We start from the raw sequence: 25,178 nt of genomic DNA on the forward strand, positions 1-25,178 counted from the left end.
ATTGATGGCTGTAATAACACCAATCCAAAAGGAATTATTCAATAGAAATTACTTATAGTACATTTTTATTGTAACAGAGTTACACTCTTATATGTGACACATCAACAGATTTCCCTCTGATACGTTATTTGTGGGGCTACATTATGCGGTTCCAGATGACAGTCTATTCCTTATGTTATCTGCAAGTTACTTTGGAGTCATCTGCTACACTTGATGACAAGTCATTGTTGAGTAACAGGAAAAGAGGGTGTCCCAAGGCAAAACACTGTATAATACCCCAAGTAAGTGACCTAATCAGACCAAATTTAATTTTTAGTTACATAATAGTCTAAAACAACATTATTTTTCCCACAAAATAATGAGATTAAAGGAACTGCATTGATTTCCCTAAATCCTTATTGTTGTCGATTTGACAATACAAAAGTGATTCCATAAGCCAAAGCCTATGAATACTCCACGTTTCATTAATGTTGTTCTTTGCAGGGAGGAGGAAAAAAAAATAGACTACTGATAACACTACATGTACCTGTAGTCTCATGTCACGACACCACTGTTCAAGATGTGATAGATTATATCTTATCTGCATTCCTTTACTCCAATGACACAAATCCTTTCGGAGCAGTAGGTTATTCATTGAAATGGCACAGATGAAGTAGAATACCTGCAAAATTAAAACACACAACTTCACTTAAAATGGTAACATTGTCATGGGTATTTTCTTTTATTTCTGGTTTGCAATCTACTAGAGACTTCAGTATTTACAAAATACAGCAGTTTCCTTATAGTCTAGGATCATGTAACTTACTGTTAGAAAATTGGTCATCTCACCTGCCGAAATATCTGGACAGTAAGTTCTGGGTCAACACCATGGTTCCCCATAATTTTATAGATATAATTTAGTTCCCGCAAGAGTGCATCCAATGACTTCTGTACACCCAAAAATGGCTCAGAATCCCATGATGACAACACAGCTCTTCCTCTCTTTCCACTAGCTATCTGACTTGTCAAGCCACTTATTTCTTCATGTTCAAGAATAGCTGGCACCACCAGTGGCTGTATCTTTTCTTGTATGTGCCCAGCAAGACTCTGAATAATGGCATGTGAATGATAGGCATTATTTTGGGGACCGTTATTATATACCTTGTAGATGAATTCATAAAACTGCTACGTTCATAGATGAAATGAGACTAAAACAATCTGTTAAGGAAAACTCAAAATAGGACTAAAACATGTTCTTATTTCAATCTTTTAATGCAGATATTCAATCCTCTATATAGCCAACAGAAAAAAATCCCTACTTTATGTCCTCCATGCAATGATTTAAGAATTAATTAATTAATTAATTAACAAAGGAAGTGTATAATTGAGTCTGTAATGTTTCTCAGCACTTACATAAGAAAACCAAAGAGAATACAAAGACTATAAACCATGTCTTCAAAACTGAAGAAATTTACAAAATCCACAAAACTTTAAACAGACCTGATCAACATTGTTTCTTCACCTCTGTGCACCTCTGTTGCATCTCATACTATGGTGTGCATATCATCTCGGGGTATTACATGCTACACCATTTGGACAGTAATCCCAGAATCAGTCTACACTTTCTTATCATGTAGCCGTGTAGTAGTTACACACTATAAGGGTACAATATTCAGTAGGTGTGATCTAATTTGAGCTAGAACTTGGGTATTATTTTGAATATTTCATAAATACAATAAGTAAATCAAGTGCATATCACCTTAATGAAAATTTTCGAGTTTTGCCAAATGAACCTAGCTCCAACTACTCAAAAATTTGACACTGAACTGTGCAGTCTGTGCATGGTTCTTAGTAGAGTCACATTTCCATGATAACACTGTATAAAATTAGCTTGTTTCTTCATACTTTGAGTACAGTATCTACGTCTTATTCAGTATTTAATCTGCATCAATAAGTTGTGTTCCAATTCAAAAGCTATCCTATGCAATGACACACTAAGAAGCTGAGGTTAAGGAGGAGATTAAATTTCAGTGCAGACTAATTCTCATGAGTCTTGCAAGGAGCATATGAAGGTTACACTTGAAATGTAATGAAATCACTTTCCAGGCATAGCCTCATGAGGTAATCAGTTAGGTGGGAATTGTTATATAATACTCTCAGATGAAGAATTATTGCACTATTAAACACAATGGGAGAACATTAGGTGGTATTTAAGAAAGATTCTCAGAAAGTTAAGATAGATCTGGATTTTGCACATGAAAAATTTAGACAGACACAAAATAGTTAACAGAAATCTGTTCTATGGCTTGGGCATGCATAAAATACAGAGCATAAATTATAATAAGTCACATATAGAGTGAGTAGGGAGAAATTTCAACACATAAATTGCCATGTTGACATTCCAAGTTACAAATATTGCTCAATGTTATGACCTCCTGCATCCATGATAGCCTGGATACCATCTCAATTGTTTGCAGCACTTTTTGAACAAAGGACAATGGAATGTTCAGCAGTTGTGGCACAGCTTGAAGATCGTTACTGTGTCCGGCTTTCTCAGCCATGGCAACAGTACATTCTTCAACAACATGTGACACAACTGGCCACCGGCCTTTTTCAGGAGTAATTCCCAAATTGTCAGTTAGTTCTGATTTCTGAATCATATTCTTCAACACCTCTTCATATTCCTTTAATGCATGAGACTTGTGAAGAGCAGCAACACTAGTGCTGCTGTTTTGATAAAAAAAAGTTCTATGAGTAAAGCTCTGCTCACATGCCCAGACCCTTATTGACTGTCTGCAGCTGTAATGCACATTGATACTTACGTTTCAGCACTTTGTCTCTGTACTAGTATTCCTACTAATGGCAAGTCATGATACTACCACTATTGACAATGCAAATTCTGCAGCACACAGTCTGAACACTGTAAAGTTGGGTACCCATATGGTAAATGGTAATCCACCTACACTTGCTCAAATAGCGAAGTTCAATAACTATCCTCCTCCTCCTCCTCCTCCTCCTCCTCCCTCTCTCTCTCTCTCTCTCTCTCTCTCTCTCTCTCTCTCTCTCTCTCTCTCTCTCTCCTCCCTGGATTGAATTCAGGTGTTCTAGAAAGTCATTCAAATTCTCACTGCCATGAAGCCAAATAACAGAACTATCATCTACGTATCTGAAAAAAACATGCTAGTTTCAGCTGCAGACTCCAAGGTGTGTTCCTCGAAATCTTCCATATACAAATTGGTAATGATGGGTGACAATGGGCTTCCCATTACAACTCCATCTGTCTGCTCACAGTACTGGTCATTGAATAAAAAGTAAGTGGGTGTCAACACAGTGCTTACTTTCTGCAGTTTTGCATTGAAAATGGCAAGGTATGTTCCTGTTGAAGTATCTGCAGTTGTCAACGATGCCACCCAGCTGCATTCTCTTAAGTTATTTGAACACTGTATATGCCAGAAGAAACTAAATCTCACATTGTTAATTTCCTCCCAATAGAACTAATCACTGTTTGTGGAGGTTGGATAAATTCTGCAGCAGTACAGTAAGATTGCAATGTGCAGTGACAGTAAGATTGCAATGTGCAGTGTCGTTTTTACTGCAGTGTTGTGATCAAAATATTGTTCCAACATTTGCCAAAGTAGTGCATCATATTAATTCTCCTGCCACTAGTCTTATCAAGCAATGCACTAGCCTAGATATTGTTTATGAGAGGATCCATTACACTCACTGACAGCTGGATTTTGTTTCCAAGGAATTTTTTCAGCTTCATTTAACGCCTGCTTCAAAATTTCAACTTTTTCTTGGGATTGGTGGATGATGCTTCATGGCACTGGGAATTTCATTCTGTAACTGCCAGGCATTTGGCAAAATTTGAATGTTTCTGTGGCTTGAAATCTATACTGTATCTCAACATTCTGTGATATGTCTCATGGAGAAAGCTTTTTGATGAAGCAGCTTTATCGGTGCTCCAAAGCATTTGCCAGTGGTTGATCCTATAAGTTCTCTTGTACACACTGTTTTTAAACTACCTCCTGATGTTGCAGAATATACTAGGAGGAAGGCATATTGTGTGTTGACTGGGGGACGTACACCCAAGAGTAATATCACAGCAGCTGAGAGGACTGCTTTACGTTCACTTAGAGTTGACCCGTCAAAGGATGCAGTTTTTACTGTCTGATTCCACATATCGCAGGATCGGTTCTGACCCAACAAAAAGTGTTGAGAGAAAGACTAACAACCTCCTGGAAAAAGTTCCTTATGGTAGGAGAATATCAAGAGCCTCAATTCTTATTGTGCTACTCTCTCTAGGGTACTTGGCCTCCCTAAGGTCCACAGGGAAGAGGCTCCTCTTCATAAGATTGTGATTAAGACTGTTGCTCTGACATTGTGTAGAAAAAAACTTTGTTACTCTGTTGAGTCATATAGTAGGTCAATGTAAGCACCATGTTAAGAACTCAGCAGATTTTGTAGATCAGTTAGAGTGACTGCATTTGAATGACATATTCTTGTAAGTTTTGATGTGGTCTCTCTCTCTCTTCACTCATGTACTTCTGTCCGATTCATTACAGTTGATTGAGGTTAGGATTGGTGCTGAATTAATGAACCCATTTCAACATGTGTTAACTCACTTCCTTTTTATTCAATGAGCAGTACTATGAGCAGACAGATGGAGTTGTCACTTATCATTGCCAGCTTGTTTATGGAAGATTTTGAAGAACTTACCTTGGAGTCTACGGCTTTGAAAACTGCATGTTTTTTTTCAGATATGTAGAAGATTCTTTTGTTGTTTGGCCTAATGGCAGTGAGAATTTGAATGACTTTCTAGAACACCTGAATTCAACCCACCTCAATATTCACTTCACAACAGTGGTGGAAAAGGATGGCTGTCTTCCATTCTTTGATGTGGTGGTTAGGAGGAAGGTGGACTGTGCGTTGGGACATGCCAATTATAGGAAGCCTACTTACACTAACTTGTATCTGCAGGCTAATAGTTTTCACCATACAGCTTAACATGAAGGGGTACTTCAAACCTTGGTTCACAGGGCCCATGTCATCCTGGGCCCTGAGAGTTTGTCAGCAGAGTTAGTCCATCTTGAAGTCACCTTTTGTCGGAATGGTTGTAGTGAAAGAGAGATAAGACATATGTTGCACTCTTGACCAACTATGCACTGTGTGAGCCATGATAATACTGAGGTGGTACCAAATTCTACGGCTTTTTGGCCTTACACAGGAAGCATTTCAAACAGGATTGGTCATATTCTGTGGAAATACAATGTGATGTGTGTGTTTTAATAACCATTTAAAATTGGGGTCCTTTTAGGTAACATAAAGGATGATCTTGGTTCACGTAAGGTGGTTGTCTACTGTATTCCTTGCAGCTGTTTCATGTCATATATTGGTCAGACTATCAGGACTGTGAAAGGCCAATGTTCTGAGCATAAATGGCATGCACGCTTACAACAGCCAAGTAAATCTGCCACTGCAGGACATTGTCTTGACACCAATCATTCTTTGGAATATAACAGAGATTCCTATATGCACTTCAAGCTATTGGGATAGTGTTCGTGTATTGAAATAGAGAGAGAGAGAGAGAGAGAGAGAGAGAGAGAGAGAGAGAGAGAGAGAGAGTGTGTGTGTGTGTGTGTGTGTGTGTGTGTGTGTGTGTGTGTGTGCGCACGTGTGTCTGCGCATACGCACGTTAGAGGACCCGAACTTAGAAAGTGATTTGGGCTGGCTATCCTTATGGAAACTGTAAAAAAAAAAAAAAAAAAAAAACCAAGGATTGATGATTATTGGTCAACGAATCCGTTGCTACACACACCGATATTTGACAAAGCGCTGTCCTGCAGGCGATTCAAACAAATATTATCATTTTTACATTTTTCTGACAGCAAAATAAACTGGATAATGCTTACCAGCTTTTCAAAGTGCAACTCGTAATTGATTATTTTTCCAAAAAGTTTGAATGAACAAACATTTGAAACAAACAAATTTTGTATTTATTTACATATGTATATCTTCGAAATTTCATGTAAGTAGGGGAACAGGATTGAGAACTTACAAAAACTAGTGATGATATCTCCTAATAATGTCAAGAATGGCCAGTGACAAGCCAAGTAATCTGAATTATCACTGTCGGGATCAATTTGTACGATATGTGCAGCCAGCGAAGTGTTAATATAGTATCCCGTAGCAGCATGGCTCTTCCCATATCATTTTCTCTTCTCTTTCCTTTGATTCACAGTCATTCCAGCAGACACATATTGCCCAACAAGTAATGATAATAGCTCTTTATGTGCAACATAATACATTCAGCATCTCAAAATTATAAAAAATTATTGTTGTGTTAGTGGTTATTTCTTAGTGCTTAACTGATGAATCACAGTATGATAATACATACATATATGAATTCCTTCTTCATGAATTAACTGTAAGCCAAAATCAGTAATGGCAGTATCAAGAGATTGTTAGTAGTGTTTTACTAATATGCCATTTTCAGAGTGTGGTACCTTCTTTCGTCAGTTACAGCTATATATCCTTTCAAGCCACATGGCAATGGCCCCATTATATGCCTCCTTTAAAATTATTCCTGCATATGTCTCTGCAGCTTTACTGTATGGTTAAATGATGATGGCATCCTCTTGGATAAAATATTCCGGAGGTAAAATAGTCCCCCATTCGGATCTCCGGGCGGGGACTACTCAGGAGGATGTCGTTATCAGGAGAAAGAAAACTGGCGTTCTACGGATCGGAGCATGGAATGTCAGATCCCTTAATCGGGCAGGTAGGTTAGAGAATTTAAAAAGGGAAATGGGTAGGTTAAAGTTAGATATAGTGGGAACTGGTGAAGTTTGGTGGCAGGAGGAACAAGACTTTTGGTCAGGTGAATACAGGGTTATAAATACAAAATAAATAGGGGTTATTCAGGAGTAGGTTTAATAATGAATAAGAAAATAGGAGTGTGGGTAAGCTACTACAAACAGCATAGTGAACACATTATTGTAGCCAAGATAGACACGAAGTCCACGCCTACTACAGTAGTACAAGTTTATATGCCAACTAGCTCTGCAGATGATGAAGAAATTGATGAAATGTATGATGAATAAAAGAAATTATTCAGGTAGTGAAGGGAGATGAAAATTTTATGGTCATGGGTGACTGGAATTCGAGAGTAGGAAAAGGGAGAGAACGAAACATAGTAGGTGAATATGGATTGGTGCTAAGAAATGAAAGGGGAAGCTGCTTGGTAGAATTTTGCACAGAGCATAACTTAATCATAGCTAACACTTGGTTCAAGAATCACAAAAGGAGGTTGTATACACGGAAGAATCCTGGAGATACTAGAAGACATCAGATAGATTATATAATGGTAAGACAGAGATTTAGTAACCAGGTTTTAAATTGTAAGACATTTCCAGTGGCAGATGTGGCCTCTGACCACAATCTATTGGTTATGAACTGTAGATTAAAACTGAAGAAACTGCAAAAAGGTGGGAATTTAAGGAGATGGGACCTGGATAAACTGACTAAACCAGAGGTTGTACAGAGTTTCAGGGAGAGCATAAGGGAACAATTGACAGGAATGGGGGAAAGAAATACAGTAGAAGACGAATGGGTAGCTTTGAGGGATGAAGTAGTGAAGGCAGCAGAGGATTAAGTAGGAAAAAGACGAGGGCTAGTATAAATCCTTGTATTTAATTGGTGAAAGGAGAAAATATAAAAATGCAGTAAATGAAGCAGGCAAAAATGAGATCGACAGGAAGCGCAAAATGGCTAAGCAAGGATGGCTAGAGGACAAATGTAAGGATGTAGAGGCTTATCTCACTAGGTGTAAAACAGATACCGCCTACAGGAAAATTAAAGAGACCTTTGGAGAAAAGAGTACCACTTGTATGAATATCAAGAGCTCAGATGGAAACCCAGTTCTAAGCAAAGAAGAGAAAGCAGAGAGGTGGAAGGAGTATATAGAGGGTCTATACAAGGGCGATGTACTTGAGGACAGTATTATGGAAATGGAAGAGAATGTAGATGAAGATGAAATGGGAGATACAATACTCCATGAAGAGTTTGACAGAGCACTGAAAGACCTGAGTCAAAACAAGGCCCCGGAAGTAGACAACATTCCATTAGAACTACTAATGGCCTTGGGAGAGCCAGTCCTCACAAGCCAGTCCTGACAAAGTTCTACCATTTGGTGAGCAAGATGTATGGGACAGGCAAAATACCCTCAGACTTCAAGAAGAATATAATAATTCCAACCCCAAAGAAAGCAGATGTTGACAGATGTGAAAATTACCGAACTCTCAGTTTAATAAGTCACAGCTGCAAAATACTAACACGAATTCTTTACAGACGAATGGAAAAACTGGTAGAAACCAACCTCGGGGAAGATCACTTTGGATTCCGTAGAAATATTGGAACACGTGAGGCAATACTGACCTTATGAATTATCTTAGAAGGAAGATTAAGGAAAGGCAAACCTATGTTTCTAGCATTTGTAGACTTAGAGAAAGCTTTTGACAATGTTGACCGGAATACTCTCTTTCAAATTCTGAAGGTGTCAGGGGTAAAATACAGGGAGCGATAGGCTATTTACAATTTGTACAGAAACCAGATGGTAGTTATAAGAGTTGAGGGGCATGAAAGGGAAGCAGTGGTTGGAAAGGAAGTGAGACAGGGCTATAGCCTCTCCCTGATGTTATTGGGTTGGGTTGTCTGGGGGAAGAGACCAAACAGCGAGGTCATCGGTCTCATCAGATTAGGAAAGGATGGGGAAGGAAATCGGCCATGCCATTTCAAAGGAACCATCCCAGCATTTGCCTGGAATGATTTTAGGGAAATCACGGAAAGCCTAAATCAGGATGGCCGGACGTGGGATTGAACCGTCGTCCTCCCAAATGTGAGTTCAGTGTCCCAATGTTATTCAATCTGTATATTGAGCAAGCAGTAAAGGAAACAAAAGAAAAATTCAGAGTAGGTATTAAAATCCTTGGGGAAGAAATAAAAACTTTGAGGTTCACCGATGACATTATAATTCTGTCAGAGACAGCAAAGGACTTGGAAGAGCAGTTGAACGAAATGGACAGTGTCTTGAAACAAGGATACAAGATGAACATCGACAAAAGCAAAACGAGGATAAAGGAATGTAGTCAAATTAAATCAGGTGATGGTGAAGGAATTAGATTAGGAAATGAGACACTTAAAGTAGTAAAGGAGTTTTGCTATTTGGGGATCAAAATAACTAATGATGGATGAAGTAGAGAGGATATAAAATGTAGACTGGCAATAGCAAGGAAAGAGTTTCTGAAGAAGAGAAATTTGTTAACATCGAGTATAGATTTAAGTGTCAGGAAGTCGTTTCTGAAAGTATTTGTATGGAGTGTAGCCATGTATGGAAGTGAAACATGGACGATAAATAGTTTGGACAAGAAGAGAATAGAAGCTTTCAAAATGTGGTGCTACAGAAGAATGCTGAAGATTATATGGGTAAATCACATAACTAATGAGGAGGTATTGAATAGAATTGGGGAGAAGAGGAGTTTGTGGCACAACTTGACAAGAAGAAGGGACCAATTGGTAGGACATGTTCTGAGGCATCAAAGGATCACAAATTTAGCATTGGCGGGCACTGTGGAGGGTAAAAATCATAGAGGGAGACCAAGAGATGAATACACTAAGCAGATTCAGAAGGATGTAGGTTGCAGTAAGTACTGGGAGATGAAGAAGCTTGCACAGGATAGGGTAGCATGGAGAGCTGCATCAAACCAGTCTCAGGACTGAAGACCACAACAACAACAACAACAACAACATGTCTTTTTCCACATTCAGATTAAAAAAAGAAAGAAATGTTTTAGAGACAATATGGATGTCATGTCAAACCTTATTCTTTTTTAAATTTACAACTTTTTAAGCAAATATCCAGCAAAGTTTAACTTCTTGAACTGATGAAATACCAGGACCACAGAAATAAAAGGCCTCAAATGGCACATCTGATATCTGAAGGCAATGACTTGTTATCGGACCCACTTCAAACAAAATTCCCAATTGAACTACATGACAGTAGCTGTCAATTTCATACAGAGCAACACAGCAAAATCATGTCCACTGCTCATAATAGTTATTCACTACTGAAATTTGCAATGATACATCAAATGAGACGTTATCAGTACTAGCTTCTCTCAAAAGTGGAGAAGTTTTCAGTATGACAGTTCTTATCTAATATACAAGGGAACCTTCCAAATTTCAATCTAAAATACTGTTACACCAAACTTCTTGTTTGCTATAGTAACTGTTCAGAATGGGAATTGCAATTAAAAATCATGGCAGATGTGGGAAGCCATTCAGTAACATTGCTTTTAGTGGCATAAATATCTCAGTGTCACTGACATTCATTAAAAATAATTATTGTATGGGAACTGAATGTTATGAATGAATGTGGTGCACATTGTAATGTGCAATAAGCCATTTGGACCATGTATATTCTCAAATTTACAATCTCATCCATTTTTCAATCTTATTTGAAATGTTTTAAACTCCGACTGTATAATATGTCGTGCTAACACAATTAACCCCTGTGATAAAAGAATTTCATAAAAATTACTGTACTACAAAAAACAAAAAAAGCTTTGTTCATGTGAATACATATATTATCATAATTGTTCTATTGTGTTGCTGAGTCAATTTCATTTTCTGTAAATTATTCTTGATTTAATGTTCTGTTTTGCTCTTAGTATGCCTAAATCTTTACTGATGTACTATGAAATGATGTGAAGTGGGTGCCAGTTGGTTGTATGTTGTCTGTCGGGAAGGAAGGAAGGAAAAATGTAAAGTTGTCTGGAGTTTCAGACAAATGGAATGTATTTCACTGAGTGAACATTGTAGTTGACGTCAGCAAGGCATATAGGACTATTAAAATTTAAAACTACATATGAATCAGTTTGTAGTCTATGTCATTTCAAGAAGCATGTCAATCTATAGGGTTTCCAGACCTAAAAGAGAACCTGGCTTCCACACAGAAGAAATTCAAGCAACGGATTGAAGGAGATCCTTTAAAAAAGGAAACAAGAAGAGTATTTTTTCTTTAAATCTACCACTAGATCTGCCCAACAGTATTTCTACTCAATGAACAATTATTACAATTAACAGTCATCCAATGTGCATAACAAAGGGGGTCGTTAAAGTGGTGCCCTTGTGGCCAGGATACTTATACGTTTGGATTTTTGATAGTGTTTATGTTTCAGGTGATCAAAAAGCATATAATTGTGTTGCAAAGTGTAATGATTTAAAACCAAATATTGTTTGACATAGTACATGTTGAGAAGTTTTGGAATGACACAACACTATGGACATACATGGTTTTAAAAGGTTGAAACATTATTACGAAAGTTGACACCACCTACCCAATCCAGGACAATAATAAGGTAAGTACCAACTAAAAAATTTATTTTTGTACTTTCTCAGTGCAATGTTGTGTGGACATTCTGCCTGGCATTTTTTCTAGCATTGATAATTTATGAACAAATTTACAACAAATGGATCATGATCAGAACAATGAAATAAATATGCTGAAGCTACCAGCTTCACCTAATGACTTTAAAAAGGACATAGCCAATAAAGGCATGTTTCAGGACGCATTAGGCAGTAGTTGACCAAAACAGTTAAATGAAATCCATGCAGAATCGAAATTTTTAGACAGTAGTGTGTTATATTTGAGTCCAGACCATGAGAAACAAGTACAGTTGCACGTAAGTGAAACAATGCCGAGTGAAAAACCGAAACAGTTAAATTTACAAGACATGTTTACTGCATTAATGTCATCAATGAAACAAAGAGTGAAAAACTGTCATTGGTAGAGAAAATTAGTGAAAAAACTGTCATCGACAGAGAAAAATTGTGAAAAACTTGAAAGTCAATAGTCTCAGAATGTAATGTCATTAGAGCAGAGCTTAATGCACAAATTTCAGATATTAAAAACGACTTAGTTGGTGTTTTTTCGTAAGTGAAAGCTACAGATGAACATGTGAAAAAAGTAGAGGGGAAGTTAGAGGCTTAAGAATCCAAAATTCAATCATTAGAGACAAAACCATAGGAAGTAGACAAGGGTCTCAGATCTGAGATAGGTGCTTTTGAAGTTAGATGTAAAGATGCTGTTGGAGACACTAGTAAACAAGCTGTAAACTTTATAAATAAGCAAAATGAAAAAATAGACAGTGTTGCCTCAGAAATAGATAAAAAAAGTTCAGAAAATATCTGAGATAACAGACTCAAATGTGTTAGACTTACATAGTGATGTCACTATTACCAAAAAAACAAGATGGGGCTTATCTAAAAAAATTCTTCAATGTAGGACGCCCAAGCTTTCCTACTATGCCACTAAAATGTTTCCTCGGTGACAAGCATTTCCATCCAGTTGATTTTATATGACATTGCCATGATAGTTTTCTCCCTGGTCTGAGTGATGAATTAAAAATTAAGTTTATTAAAAGAACATTAGAAGGGGAAGGGCTGTCATAGGCCATCCAATGTGACTGTAGCAATTTATCCATAGATGAATTCAAAAAGTGTTTTTTGAAAAAGTTTTGGTCTGACACTGAACAGGCACAGATAAAGAGTGAGTTTTTAAATGGTCCGATGTACAGGGAGCAGAATGGGGATATGAAAGAGTTTCTGTAGATCAAACCAATTCTATCACCTAGCTGCATTCAGAGAAGTATTTGAATTACTCATGTCAATCTGTGTCAGTAATTATACTGTCTGAATATACAACAGTGGATGAACAACTGGTTGCATTTAGAGGCAAATGCAGTTTCCGACAGTATATACCAAGCAAGCCTGCAAAATGTAGTTTGAAAATTTTCACCTTATGTGACGCTAGAACATGGTATACTTTGGGGATGGAAATCTATGTTGGGGAAACAGCCAGAGGGTCCCTTTGCACTGTCAAACTCGCCTAAGGAGATAGTAAGTAGACTTGTACAGCCTATTGGAGGCACAGGACGCAATGTGACACTAGACAACTGGTTTTGTTCCATACCACTGACTGAAGAGCTCCTGAAAAAGAAACATACAATAGTAGGAACTTTTAGAAAGAATAAGAGGGAGATCCCTCCAGACTTTGTTTGCTCGAGAGGTCATGAACTTAGAAGCAGCCTTTTTGGATTCAGAAAGGATATCACCATTGCTTCATATGTGCCAAAGAAGAGCAAGAACATTATTCTTCTTTCATCTTTGCATCATGACTGTGCCATTGACACTAATACTGCAGAGGAAAAGAAACAAGAAATTATAACAATGTACAATAAGACCAAATCAGGTGTGGACACAATAGATGAAATGTGCGCTACTTATTCAACCTCAAGAAAAACTAGACGCTGGTCACTTGCCCTATTTTTTCGAATGATTGACAATGCTTACAATAACGCCTTCATGATATATGCAAATAATAACAATGAGAGGATTTCCCGAAGAATGTTTTTACGTGATGTCAGAAGGTCATTAGTAAATCCCATAGTGTGTAAGAGAGCAGCCACTCACTCCCTGCCTAAACAAGTTAGACAGAAAGCCACAAAAATGGCAGGAATTGAAGACAGCAACAATGCACCACCTTCAGAGCAAAGGATACTTAAGCCCAGGTGCTGCACAGTTTGTCCTCGGGGTAAAGATATAAAAGTTAAATTGCACTTTGCTCGACGTTTGAAAGTTATGAGTGTAAAGCACATGAGAAATGTGTGGGAAAAGTGCTATGATAACGCACTCCTTGCAGCCAGTGATAGTGACTGATTTCATAAAATGTTTGTATGAATTGACTGAACAAATTTTTAATTATAAGTATAATGTCTTACACCTGTAATACAGTATGAAGAACAACAGAAATAAATAATTAAACAAAATATTGTAAGAAAATGGGAATTATTGCATATGTTTCAAATAACCCAGTTTAATACTAAAGTAACATTAAATAAAACGCTAATATACTGGGAGATAACATTCTAAATAGCCATTTGTGAAGTAAACATATTCATATCAGTGATATGCTGCACATCAGTGTCATTATAGCCACTATTATTTTGGGTGTTAGCAACACCCTACGCGACTATTAACGTTACAAAAAGCCACATGACCACATAAGGGTTAAGGGTCAGAAAGGTAACACTCCCTACAATCACTTCATTACTTTCAAATACACTTCACTAGGCAACTGTACTTTCACTTATTACATTATACAAACCCTTTACAAGCTAGTGCATGATGCTAAATAGCTCTGGTGTATTCTTCTACTAATACCTATTTATACCCTATACTTCCTCAATATTCCCCAAAAAATTGTGTACATGCAGTGTACTAATCTCATTACTCCTGCCATTATACATCCTTTTACACTTTCATGTTTACTGGTTACTCAGGGCACTCAAAATAATTTGATACACTTGTACATTTTGTAAAATTCCATTACCTTACCTTTTTGCTATAATCAAAAAACCTTTTTTCCCTATAAACAGAAAAACATCCTTCTGATTACTTTTGTACTCATAAAATAATCAAATAGTTGTTAACTTTCTGAATTTTACATAATCAGTGGTGTATAGGTTTTATGTTACTGTTTACTGTCAAAAATGACTGTTCACCAATGTTTCTGCCAACCGAGGGGGTTTCAGTTTAATCTATCACCTCTACTATCATTATCTCTCACATGTGTGTGGGACTAGTTACTATTTGTCCATTTTCCACCACTATTTTCAAAATTCCCATCACCATTTCTGTTCCCAGAATTTCTATTCTCATAAAACTGTTGGTCCCCATGGTTTGATGCTACATCCTGATAATTTCTAAAATTATTTGGATTCCTGTCATTCCTTGCCAGGATGTTGTTGTTATGTCCTTGGTTAAAACTGTCATTATTATTTGAATTTCTATTATTATTGTGATTACTCCAGTTAAGCCTCCTGGAATCTGTACTGTGGTGGCCAAACCTGTTACACACCCTGTCCAACGTTTCTACATATTTCAGGACTGGTCTACAGAATCATCTGGCCCATAGAGTAACCCCATTTCAATTATTTCTGGTAGCCTTCTCTTAAGTGCACCTATGTGAGTTAATTCATGAAAAGGTTGGTCTAAGTGAGAATGTTTCATGATCTGTTGTAAACCACTGAGGGCTATGGCATGGATAAAGCCTCTCCATCATTTCTAGGTTCCCAGTTCCACACAATACAATACGATACAACGTCCATCATAAAATCCTTAAAATCAAAAACATCTGGTAAGTATGATGAAATATCAACACAGTTAATTAAAGAATGTGAATCTGAGTTAAGTAACATATTAAGCTATCTATGTAACCAGTCATTTATCAGTGGAATCTTATCACAAATAACATACTGTCATAGTTGCAGTTCAGATTTCTAAAGGGTTCTGATATTGAGAAGGCTATCTTCACTTACAGTGAAAATGTACTTAATTCATTAGACAAAAAATTGCAAGTAACTAGTATATTTTGTGATCTGTCAGAGGCATTTGACTGTGTAAATCACAATATCCTTTTAAGTAAATTACAGTATTATGGTGTATAGATGATGACAAGCAGACAGAAGAAGTGGACAGTGTTAAATTCTTAGGATAACAACTTGATAATAAATTCAACTGGGAGGAGCACACTTCAGAACTGTAGAAGTGTCTAACCAAATCTCTATTTTTAATGCGAATTCTGTCAGACATAGGAGATATAAAAATGAAAAACCTGGCATACTATGATTACTTTCACTCCATCATGTCATATGGGATTATTTTTTGGGGTAATTCATCAAGCCAAGCTAAAGCAACGTGCAATAAGAGTTATATGTGGTATGAACTCAAGAACATCCTGTAGAGGCCTGTTTAGGGAACTAGGGATATTAACTACTGCTTCCCAATATATTTATTCAATAATGAAATTTGTCATTAAAAATATATCACTTTTTCAAAAAAACAGCACAGTTAATGGAATCAATTCTAGAAATAAGAATAAACATCACAAGGATTTGATGTCACTTACTCTTGTAAAAAAATGTGTGCCTTATTCAGGAACACACATTTCCAATAACTTGCCAACAGCCATAAAAAACATAACAACCAATGAAATTCAGTTTAAGAGAAGCCTAAAGGATTTATTGGTGGCCAACTCCTCCTACTCCATTGATGAATTTCTCAGTCGAACCAACAGATTTTTGTGTGTGTTACAATCAAACTTCTGCACCATTTCAGTGCAATAATGTGTTCACTGTAAATAAGTACTGTAGTAGCTATATGTTTATTACCTTATAAATAAAATAAACATTTTTTAAAAATTTTAAATTCTGTGTATTAATGTGACCTTAGTAAATGAGTGTTGTAAAATAATCCTTTTATATAGTGTTCATTAAAAAAATGACAATCATTCCACTTGGGACCGTTGGAAGGTACATTAGCTTATGTGTTTTAGTTGTAAATACTGTATTTGTCATGTATTATTGTTCGTCTGACATGTTCTACATCCTGGAGGACCTCCTCATTACGAATCAAAAGGAATGACAGTAAATCTAATCTAATGTCTTATACTACATTACGTTATTTTGTGAAGTTTATCTATTGTGCAGGATGAAGCAGGTAATTTTTTGCAGGTGATTATTATCATTATTATTATTATTATTATTATTATTACTTTTCTCAGACGTTATGTCTGGTCAAAAATGGAAAGTGACGCGGACCTTGGTCAAGCGTCACTTCCTTTTAACTGTACAGTATATGTTACATTGCATTTAGGAACTTTTGGGTAATTGAACATGTATCAATAATTACAGATTTCTGTGGTTGTATATATATGTTTGGATGTAGCTGTATTGCGTTGATGTACTGGTGGATACTGTGTGGTATGACTCCTGCAGTTGACAGTTTAATTGGTATAATGTCAACTTTATCCTGATGCCACACGTCCTTGACTTCCTCAGCCAGTTGGATGTATTTTTCAATTTTTTCTCCTGTTTTCTTCTGTATATTTGTTGTATTGGGTATGGATATTTCGATTAGTTGTGTTGATTACTTCTTTTTATTGTTGAGTATGAAGTCAGCTTTGTTATGTGGTGGTGTTTTATCTGTTATAATGGTTCTGTTCCAGTATAATTTGTATTCATCATTCCCCAGTACATTTTGTGGTGCATACTAGTATGTGGGAACATGTTGTTTTATTAGTTTATGTTGTATGGCAAGTTGCTGATGTATTACTTTGGCTACATTGTCATGTGTTCTGGTGTATTCTGTATTTGCTAGTATTGTACATCCACTTGTGATGTGATCTACTGTCTCTATTTGTTGTTTGCAAAGTCTGCATTTATCTGTTGTGGTGTTGGGATCTTTAATAAGATGCTTGCTGTAATATCTGGTGTTTATTGTTTGATCCTGTATTGCAATCATGAATCCTTCCATCTCACTGTATATATTGCCTTTTGTTAGCCATGTGTTGGATGCGTCTTGATCGATGTGTGGCTGTGTTAGATGATACGGGTGCTTGCCATGTAGTGTTAACCTTTTTCCAATTTACTTTCTTCATATCTGTTGATGTTATATGATCCAAAGGGTTGTAGGAGTGGTTATGAAATTGCAGTGGTGTAGCCGATGTATTTATATGAGTGATTGCTTTGTGTATTTTGCTAGTTTCTGCTCGTTCTAGAAAGAATTTTCTTAAATTGTCTACCTGTCCATAATGTAGGTTTTTAATGTCGATAAATCCCCTTCCTCCTTCCTTTCTGCTTAATGTGAATCTTTCTGTTGCTGAATGTATGTGATGTATTCTATATTTGTGGCATTGTGATCGTGTAAGTGTATTGAATGCATCTAGGTCTGTGTTACTCCATTTCACTATTCCAAATGAGTAGGTCAATATTGGTATAGCATAAGTATTTATAGCTTTTGTCTTGTTTCTTGCTGTCAATTCTGTTTTCAGTATTTTTGTTAGTCTTTGTCTATATTTTTCTTTTAGTTCTTTTTAATATTTGTATTATCGATTCCTATTTTTTGTCTGTATCCTATATATTTATAGGCATCTGTTTTTTCCATCGCTTCTATGCAGTCGCTGTGGTTATCCAATATGTAGTCTTCCTGTTTAGTGTGTTTTCCCTTAACTATGCTATTTTTCTTACATTTGTCTGTTCCAAAAGCCATATTTATGTCATTGCTGAATAGTTCTGTTATCTTTAGTAATTGGTTGAGTTGTTGATTTGTTGCTGTCAGTAGTTTTAGATCATCCATGTATAGCAAATGTGTGATTTTGTGTTGGTATGTTCCAGTAATATTGTATCCATAATTTGTGTTGTTTAGCATGTTGGATAGTGGGTTCAGAGCAAGGCAGAACCAGAAAGGACTTAATGAATCTCCTTGCTATATTCCACACTTAATCTGTATTGGCTGTGACGTGATATTATTTGAATGTGTTTGGATATTAAGTGTGGTTTTCCAATTTTTCATTACTATGTTTAGGAACTGTATCAATTTAGGATCTACTCTGTATTTTTCCAATATTTGTAGTAACCATGAATGGGGTACACTATCAAAAGCTTTATGGTAATCAATGTATGCATAGCGTAGCGGCCTTTGTTTAGTTTTAGCTTGATATGTCACTTCTGCATCTATTATCAGTTGCTCTTTACATCCTCGCGCTCCTTTGCAACAGCCTTTTTGTTCTTCATTTATAATTTTGTTCTGTGTTGTATGTGTCATTAATTTCTGTGTAATGACTGAAGTTAATATTTTGTATATTGTTGGTAGGCATGTTATGGGGCGATATTTAGCTGGGTTTGCTGTGTCTGCTCGATCTTTAGGTTTCAGATAGGTTATTCCATGTGTAAGTGTATCAGGGAATGTGTATGGTTCTGCAATGTAACTGTTAAATAATTTAGTTAGACGTGAATGTGTTGAGGTGAACTTCTCTAGCCAGAAATTTGCTATTTTATCTTTTCCAGGGGCTTTTCAATTGTGCATAGAATTAATTGCTCGGGTGACTTCATGTTGCAAAATTACCACTTCAGGCATTTGTGGTATCATCTTGTATGTGTCTGTTTCTGCTTGTATCCACAGTGCATGTCTGTTATGTTGTACCGGGTTTGACCATATGTTGCTCCAGAAGTGTTCCATGTCTGTTATGTTTGGTGGACTGTCTATGTTAATGTGTGTGTTATCTATTGTCTTGTAAAATTTCTTTTGGTTTGTGTTGAATGTTTGGTTTTGTTTCCTTCTATTTTTACTTTTTTTGTATCTTCTAAGTCATTTGGCCAATGCTTGTAATTTTTGCTTCTTTCCATCTAATTGCTCTATCGCTTCTTGTTGTGTGATTTTACCTAACCTTTTTTGTTTTTTGTCTGATATTTCATTTCTTATAAATTGTGTTAGCTGTCCGATGTCTTTTCTCAGTTTTTCTATTCTGATCTGTAGCCTGTGTTGCCATGCTGGTTTTGTGGGATTTTTCTGTGTGTTGGTTGGTTCTGATCTCTGCCTAGTGTGTATATTTAGTGTAGTGAGTGCTCCTATATAAACCAGCAGTTGTAACTCTTCCGTAGTTGTATTTTCATTTATTTTGTTGTGTATGATTGTGTTGATAGTTGTTATTGTTGTTTCGACTTGCGGGTTATTTGGTGGTCTATGCAAGAATGGTCTAATGTCTGTGTTTGTGTTTTTATATTCTGTATATATCAGCTGAAATTTTTCTTCTATATCTAACATGTGTGTCACTTCGTGTCCTATTTGTGCTTGTTCTGGTGGCTGTCTTAAGATTTCGTTTTCCTCCGATTGTTTAATTGATGCGTGGTGTTCTTTATTTGTTTGCTCTGGGATGTTTGAGTCCATTACTGTATTTTATTCTTCTTCTGATTGCATATTATTTTGTCCCAGTATTTGTTGTACTTGTTGTTTGATGTTTTCTAATTCTGACTGGGGTATCATGTTATTTTTGATTATTACACGGATGTGATCAGCTAGTCATTGTTCTGTTAAAAATTTTAATTCTGGGTATCTGGTAATAAATTTTGTGTATACTTGTGATGTGTATCCAGTTGTGTTGGTTCCTAAGTTTGTTGCTTGGTAATAACAGAACATGAGGTGTCGGTTAACTTCATCAGACCATCTCATCCTCTGTCTTTGTTTTCTTTCTAGGGTGGTTGCAGGAAGCATGTCCTGCAAAACACCTCTATTTGGATTTAAATCATTTTCCGTGTGGCTAGCAGTGTCATTACCATTGTGGACAGGCATAGGGTTCAAGCGTCGTCCCCGACCATGACAGCGCTTGTCCGAGGCTTCATTAGTTCTGTCCTGAACCAACTAATCACACTAAAAGGGGGGTTAGCCCTATTAGTGGTTTGTTCTTTTCGTCGCCTTTTACAACTGGCAGTACAACATACCAGAGGCCTATTCTTTTCCCGGGCCTCCACGGGGATTATTATTATTATTATTATTATTATTATTTAAGTATTAAGTAGTATTTAAGTATTATTAAGTATTTAGTGGAGTAATAAGGTGATATTATGAGGATAATAGGTAAAGTTATTATGTTTATACAATGAGGAGATATTAGATGTATTTAATGGAGTATTTATGTATTACTTATGTGATGAGGAGAATGATGTTGGGTAGGGACTGGATAGGGAACATAACTTTTTCTTACCATGGAGAAAGTTTATGAAAGACACATATAGTCAGCAAGGTTTGTAGAGCAAGTTGTTTTCGGTCTGAAGTAACAGATGCAAGTAAATACTCAGTTAAATTTATGCAGAAAGGTTGGGTCTATGTGAAGTGTGACACCTTTTGTAATTAGGCAACATGTCAGTAATCTGTGCACTGGAAAGTGATTAAGTGTCTTGTTGGTAATTAATGTGAAGAATGTGACACTTTAAAATAGGAAGTAAGCTGGAGAATGTTTTTAGGGAATTAACAACTATACCTATACACCACTACATACTTGTACACTGATGAAAGATAATGAGAAGTCAGAAATGTTTATTTCTGAACTTATGAAATCTTTTTACTTACACTGAATCATACAAGGTAAGTCAAGAAAACACATCTGAACACTTGTGGGTAGATGTATTCAGTATTCAAAAGGCTCTATAAATTGAACTACTTATTGTATCAGACTATATACTTGAGACATATAACTGTTCTATTACTATTTCTGAAAATCTGATGAATGATGGGAGTTATATAGTTACTTTTCTGAAAACATGATGAGGTATATACTAAGTTTTTGAAACATTTTACCCTAGATGGCAGAGTTATAATGAATTTGTTTTGTGCTTGATGTGCACCAAGTGTTAGAACCCAATAGTGACTTATGATCTACATTTATTTGTACAGAAATTCTAGTTTTTAAGTTTTTAAAGTGTTTCACCACAACCATATCCCACACAATGATTTTTAAATATCTAACTGGTGTTACATATTTTCTTTGCTGTTTTGTTATTTATGTAAGCAACTACGAGTATGGGAGTGATTCTTGAATGATACTATCAGGTACAAAGACTACTTTGCCATAGAATACTATACCCACACCGCATAAAAAAAACTGCATAACACTATCATTTTTGTAAATACCTTGAAGATACTGTCTGATAACTAGTAATATATGTATACTATTCTTTGTCTTTGAACTACTTGTAAACAGAAGGCACCATGCAATTTTATTTAGATGTCTATGACACAAAACAAGCAAATCCTTTTGTCATCGAAGTGCGTAAAAGATATCGGGCGAGTTATTGACATCTGTGGGCACTTGCTTCCCAAAATTTGATACATAATATCATCTGTGTACAGTATATAATTTTGTGTATTACCTTTGTGGACATTGTCCAATTCAATCTGGTTTTAAGTGAATATTCAACCAGAAATGGTATGTAAATTTCAGACAACACCATGATATGGAGAGGACATTTTCATTTTTATGCTTTCAGTGTTAGTTATATGACATGTTCTATGGACATTTACCATAGTGTTAATAAATATGTTATTTCATTGATGTTGTATATTATCCTCACTCACGAGTTGAACCAAACTGATAGTGAACTGGGCTGTGTGTTTAAACACACTACATGGTACCCTCAACTGGACTTGGACTTAAATTGTCATAAAGAACTTTTAGTTAAGTGCTAGATTTTACCATGTGGTATCCCGAATTGAAGCTGTGCCATGTTAGCACACCGGACTTGTATTTGAACTACTATACACATAATCTAGTATCCTGGAACTGAGTAGTGCTTATGTAGCACACAGAACTTTAACAAATGCCTTGACGTTTTAGTAGTGTCTATGCTGCACACAGTATTTCATGAACTACTGACAATGTAAAATAGTACTGTAGCCATGGTAGTGCCAAAAAGGTACAGAGGACTTGTTTCTAAGATATGGTATCGCATTTTTCGGTAGCAAAATTGGTATAGTAATCTACAATAGTGCAAATGATATAGTATTTTACAGTTATGATGAAAGTAACAGAAAAGACTGTTTTCAAAATAGTATTAACTTTTCAAAAAATTTAGTAACTTTAGGAAGTCAATTGAATAAGAAAACAAATCATTTATCTTAGTATTTTCTGCATCCAAGTTAAAATTTACAGATTGCTGAGTGTTAGTTTTAGTCTTGTTGCCCCTAATGCGTTAATATTTGCTTTACAGTTTTTGTCTTAGTGTAAGTATTTTTCTTTAATATTGCTAATTAGTAGTTATACAAAATTCAAATTTATTTATTTACTTTTTTAAAGATGAGTTAGTATTTTAACTTTTGCCTAAGGGTTTGCCAAGTATTCTTTTCACTCAAACTTCAAATCAGTTAAGAAGTCATTTTTATGTTTCTCTGGTTTCTTTTTGAAATGCAGATTCTGAAAGCCTTGTTTATCTTGGAATTTTCTCATGAAATATTTCACATATGTGGTTAGGGAACATTGGATTCTGAATTTTATACACTGAAAAATGTTGTTGGAAATATCCTTGGAGCTCTGTCCACTCCTAAAAAATCAAGACCATCAACAGTATGAAGAAATCTTTGTTTATGTGAATATATATTTTCATAATTGTTCTATTGTGATGATGATGATGATGATGATGACAAAAATTGCTGTCCATCTAACACTGGTGGCTCATGCAAAATTTTACCGATGTGCTACAATACTACAAATATAAACAGATTTTTTTTTTACTGTATCGTCATGACAGGATTGACTTAATACTGTTGTGATATTAGCCTTACATAATGAACTAAGCTCATGTATGATATTTTTATCTACATCTACGTAGATACTTGGCAGTTGACCACATGATGCATGGCAGAGTGTAGCCTTTACCAGTGGTAGTCATTCCCTTTCCTGCTACACTCAAAATATAGCACGGGAGAAATGACTGTCCACCTTTGTGTGGGCCCTAATTTCTCATGTCTTATCTTCTTGGTACTTATATGGAAAGTATATTTGGTGGCAGTAGAATCATTCTCTAGTTAGAGTCAAATACCATTTCTCTAAATTTTCTCAATAGTTGTCCTCAAGAACATCGTCTTCCCATTTGAGTCGCTGAAGTATCTCCATAATACTCGTGTGTTGTTCAAACCAACTGCTAACAAGTCTAGCAACACACCTCTGAACTGCTTCAATGTCTTCCTTTAATATGATCTGCTGCAGATCCAAAATACTCAATCAATATTCGAGAATAGATCACTAGTATCCTATATGACATCTGCTTTACAGGTAACCACAAAACTGGTTATCATCCACCTTCACAACCACAATCCTCACATGCACATTCCATTTCATATTGCTTTGCAACATTACATTCACATGTTTAAATGATTTTACTGTGCCAAGTGGCACACTACTAATGCTGTTACAGAACAAATTTCTTTCCCTACTCATCCACATTAACTTACATTTTTGTACATGAAGAGCTAGCTGCCATTCATGACAACTAGGAATCTTCAAATAAATTTGTAGTTGAAATATGGACAACAAGCAACCCTATAATGGAATGATGATAATGAAAATTTGTGCTGGGCTGGGATTTGAACCCTGATTTTCTGCTTATTGCAAGAGGTCATCTTACCATTAAGCTACCCAAGCATGCCTCATGGGCAGACTCGATCTTCTATATGTTGTTAACCATGTGTCTATAACCAACACTAGTAAATCCATTATGTCTATTCCCATACAGGGGAGACATTTGAATTGAAAGTCACTTGCCCAGTGTTGGTAGTTAAATAAGATATTGCAGTGCCTGTGTTGTTCAGAAGTACAATGTAGTGGTCTGACTGACATGTATGTATGTCCAGAGGACCACTGCATCACACCTCTTACGAAAACAAGCAGTGCAATATTGTATCTTAAGTAGATATCTTGTCTAAGGCATCTTGTATCCCATTACAGTCACACAACAGTGAAAAGTTCCTGTACATCACATTATTATCAGTAAATAAACAGATTGCTGCCCACCCTATATGTTTATGATTTCCATTGTTTCTTTTTTGTTAATGCATTGATGTCCTAGATCTTTCACCCCTTCTACCCCATGCATTACTGTTCATGAATAACGAACATGGAAAGCAAATAACACACTGTACACATCACAAACACAAATCCAATGCTCTTCATACACTTTCATACTAAATCTCCTCATATACTCACTTTTTTACCACCACCTACAACCTTTTGACTTACAAGTGTAGTAATCTTAACTAAATTGAATATATTAATTTTACCAATATAAATTTAACTGTTTAAATATATTTAAAATTTTATAATTGAAACTTTAACATTATGATGGGGGAAAAGAAGCACAGAGCAGCAAGAATCAAATGTGAGCTGACAAACTGCCAGCTGGTATGCTTGAACAGTGCACCATGGCACTTATATGTCAAGTATTGCTCACAAATCCCTCATACTTTACTCACAAATTATTAGAGAGAACTTTACATTTTTTATGGCCCATGCAGGTGACATATGATAGTAAGTTCAAAGGGGCATCCACCCATTTCTACTCACACAGTTCGATCCAGATTTGTTAGGATTTAAATTTGGAATAGGTGTACCTAACTCTAATTCTTCCTTTCTTCTCCAAAAATCTACTGGAAAAGGGCCTCTTCAGTAGAACATATACTGAATTTACCATATTGCTTTCACATCACCTTACAGACATCTTCAAAGAAAAATACTGACTTGTGAATGACATCAT

The 25,178-nt window shown here is 36.0% G+C and overlaps 1 protein-coding gene across 1 annotated transcript in view; it reads right to left on the reverse strand.

Moving 5' to 3' along the window:
* The window catches only part of LOC126471269 (unconventional myosin-Va-like), a 67,266-nt gene that overhangs the window by 35,529 nt on the left and 6,559 nt on the right, over window positions 1–25,178 (reverse strand). The window contains exons 6-7 of the mRNA XM_050099388.1: window positions 829–1,086; window positions 527–661 (exon numbers count right to left, since the gene is read on the reverse strand). Of these exons, the coding sequence (XP_049955345.1) occupies window positions 527–661; window positions 829–1,086 (393 nt within the window). The remainder of the gene's footprint in view (window positions 1–526; window positions 662–828; window positions 1,087–25,178) is intronic.

Source organism: Schistocerca serialis, chromosome 3 (assembly GCF_023864345.2).
Source record: "Schistocerca serialis cubense isolate TAMUIC-IGC-003099 chromosome 3, iqSchSeri2.2, whole genome shotgun sequence".
In the NCBI taxonomy this organism is placed as follows: Eukaryota; Metazoa; Arthropoda; class Insecta; order Orthoptera; family Acrididae; genus Schistocerca; species Schistocerca serialis.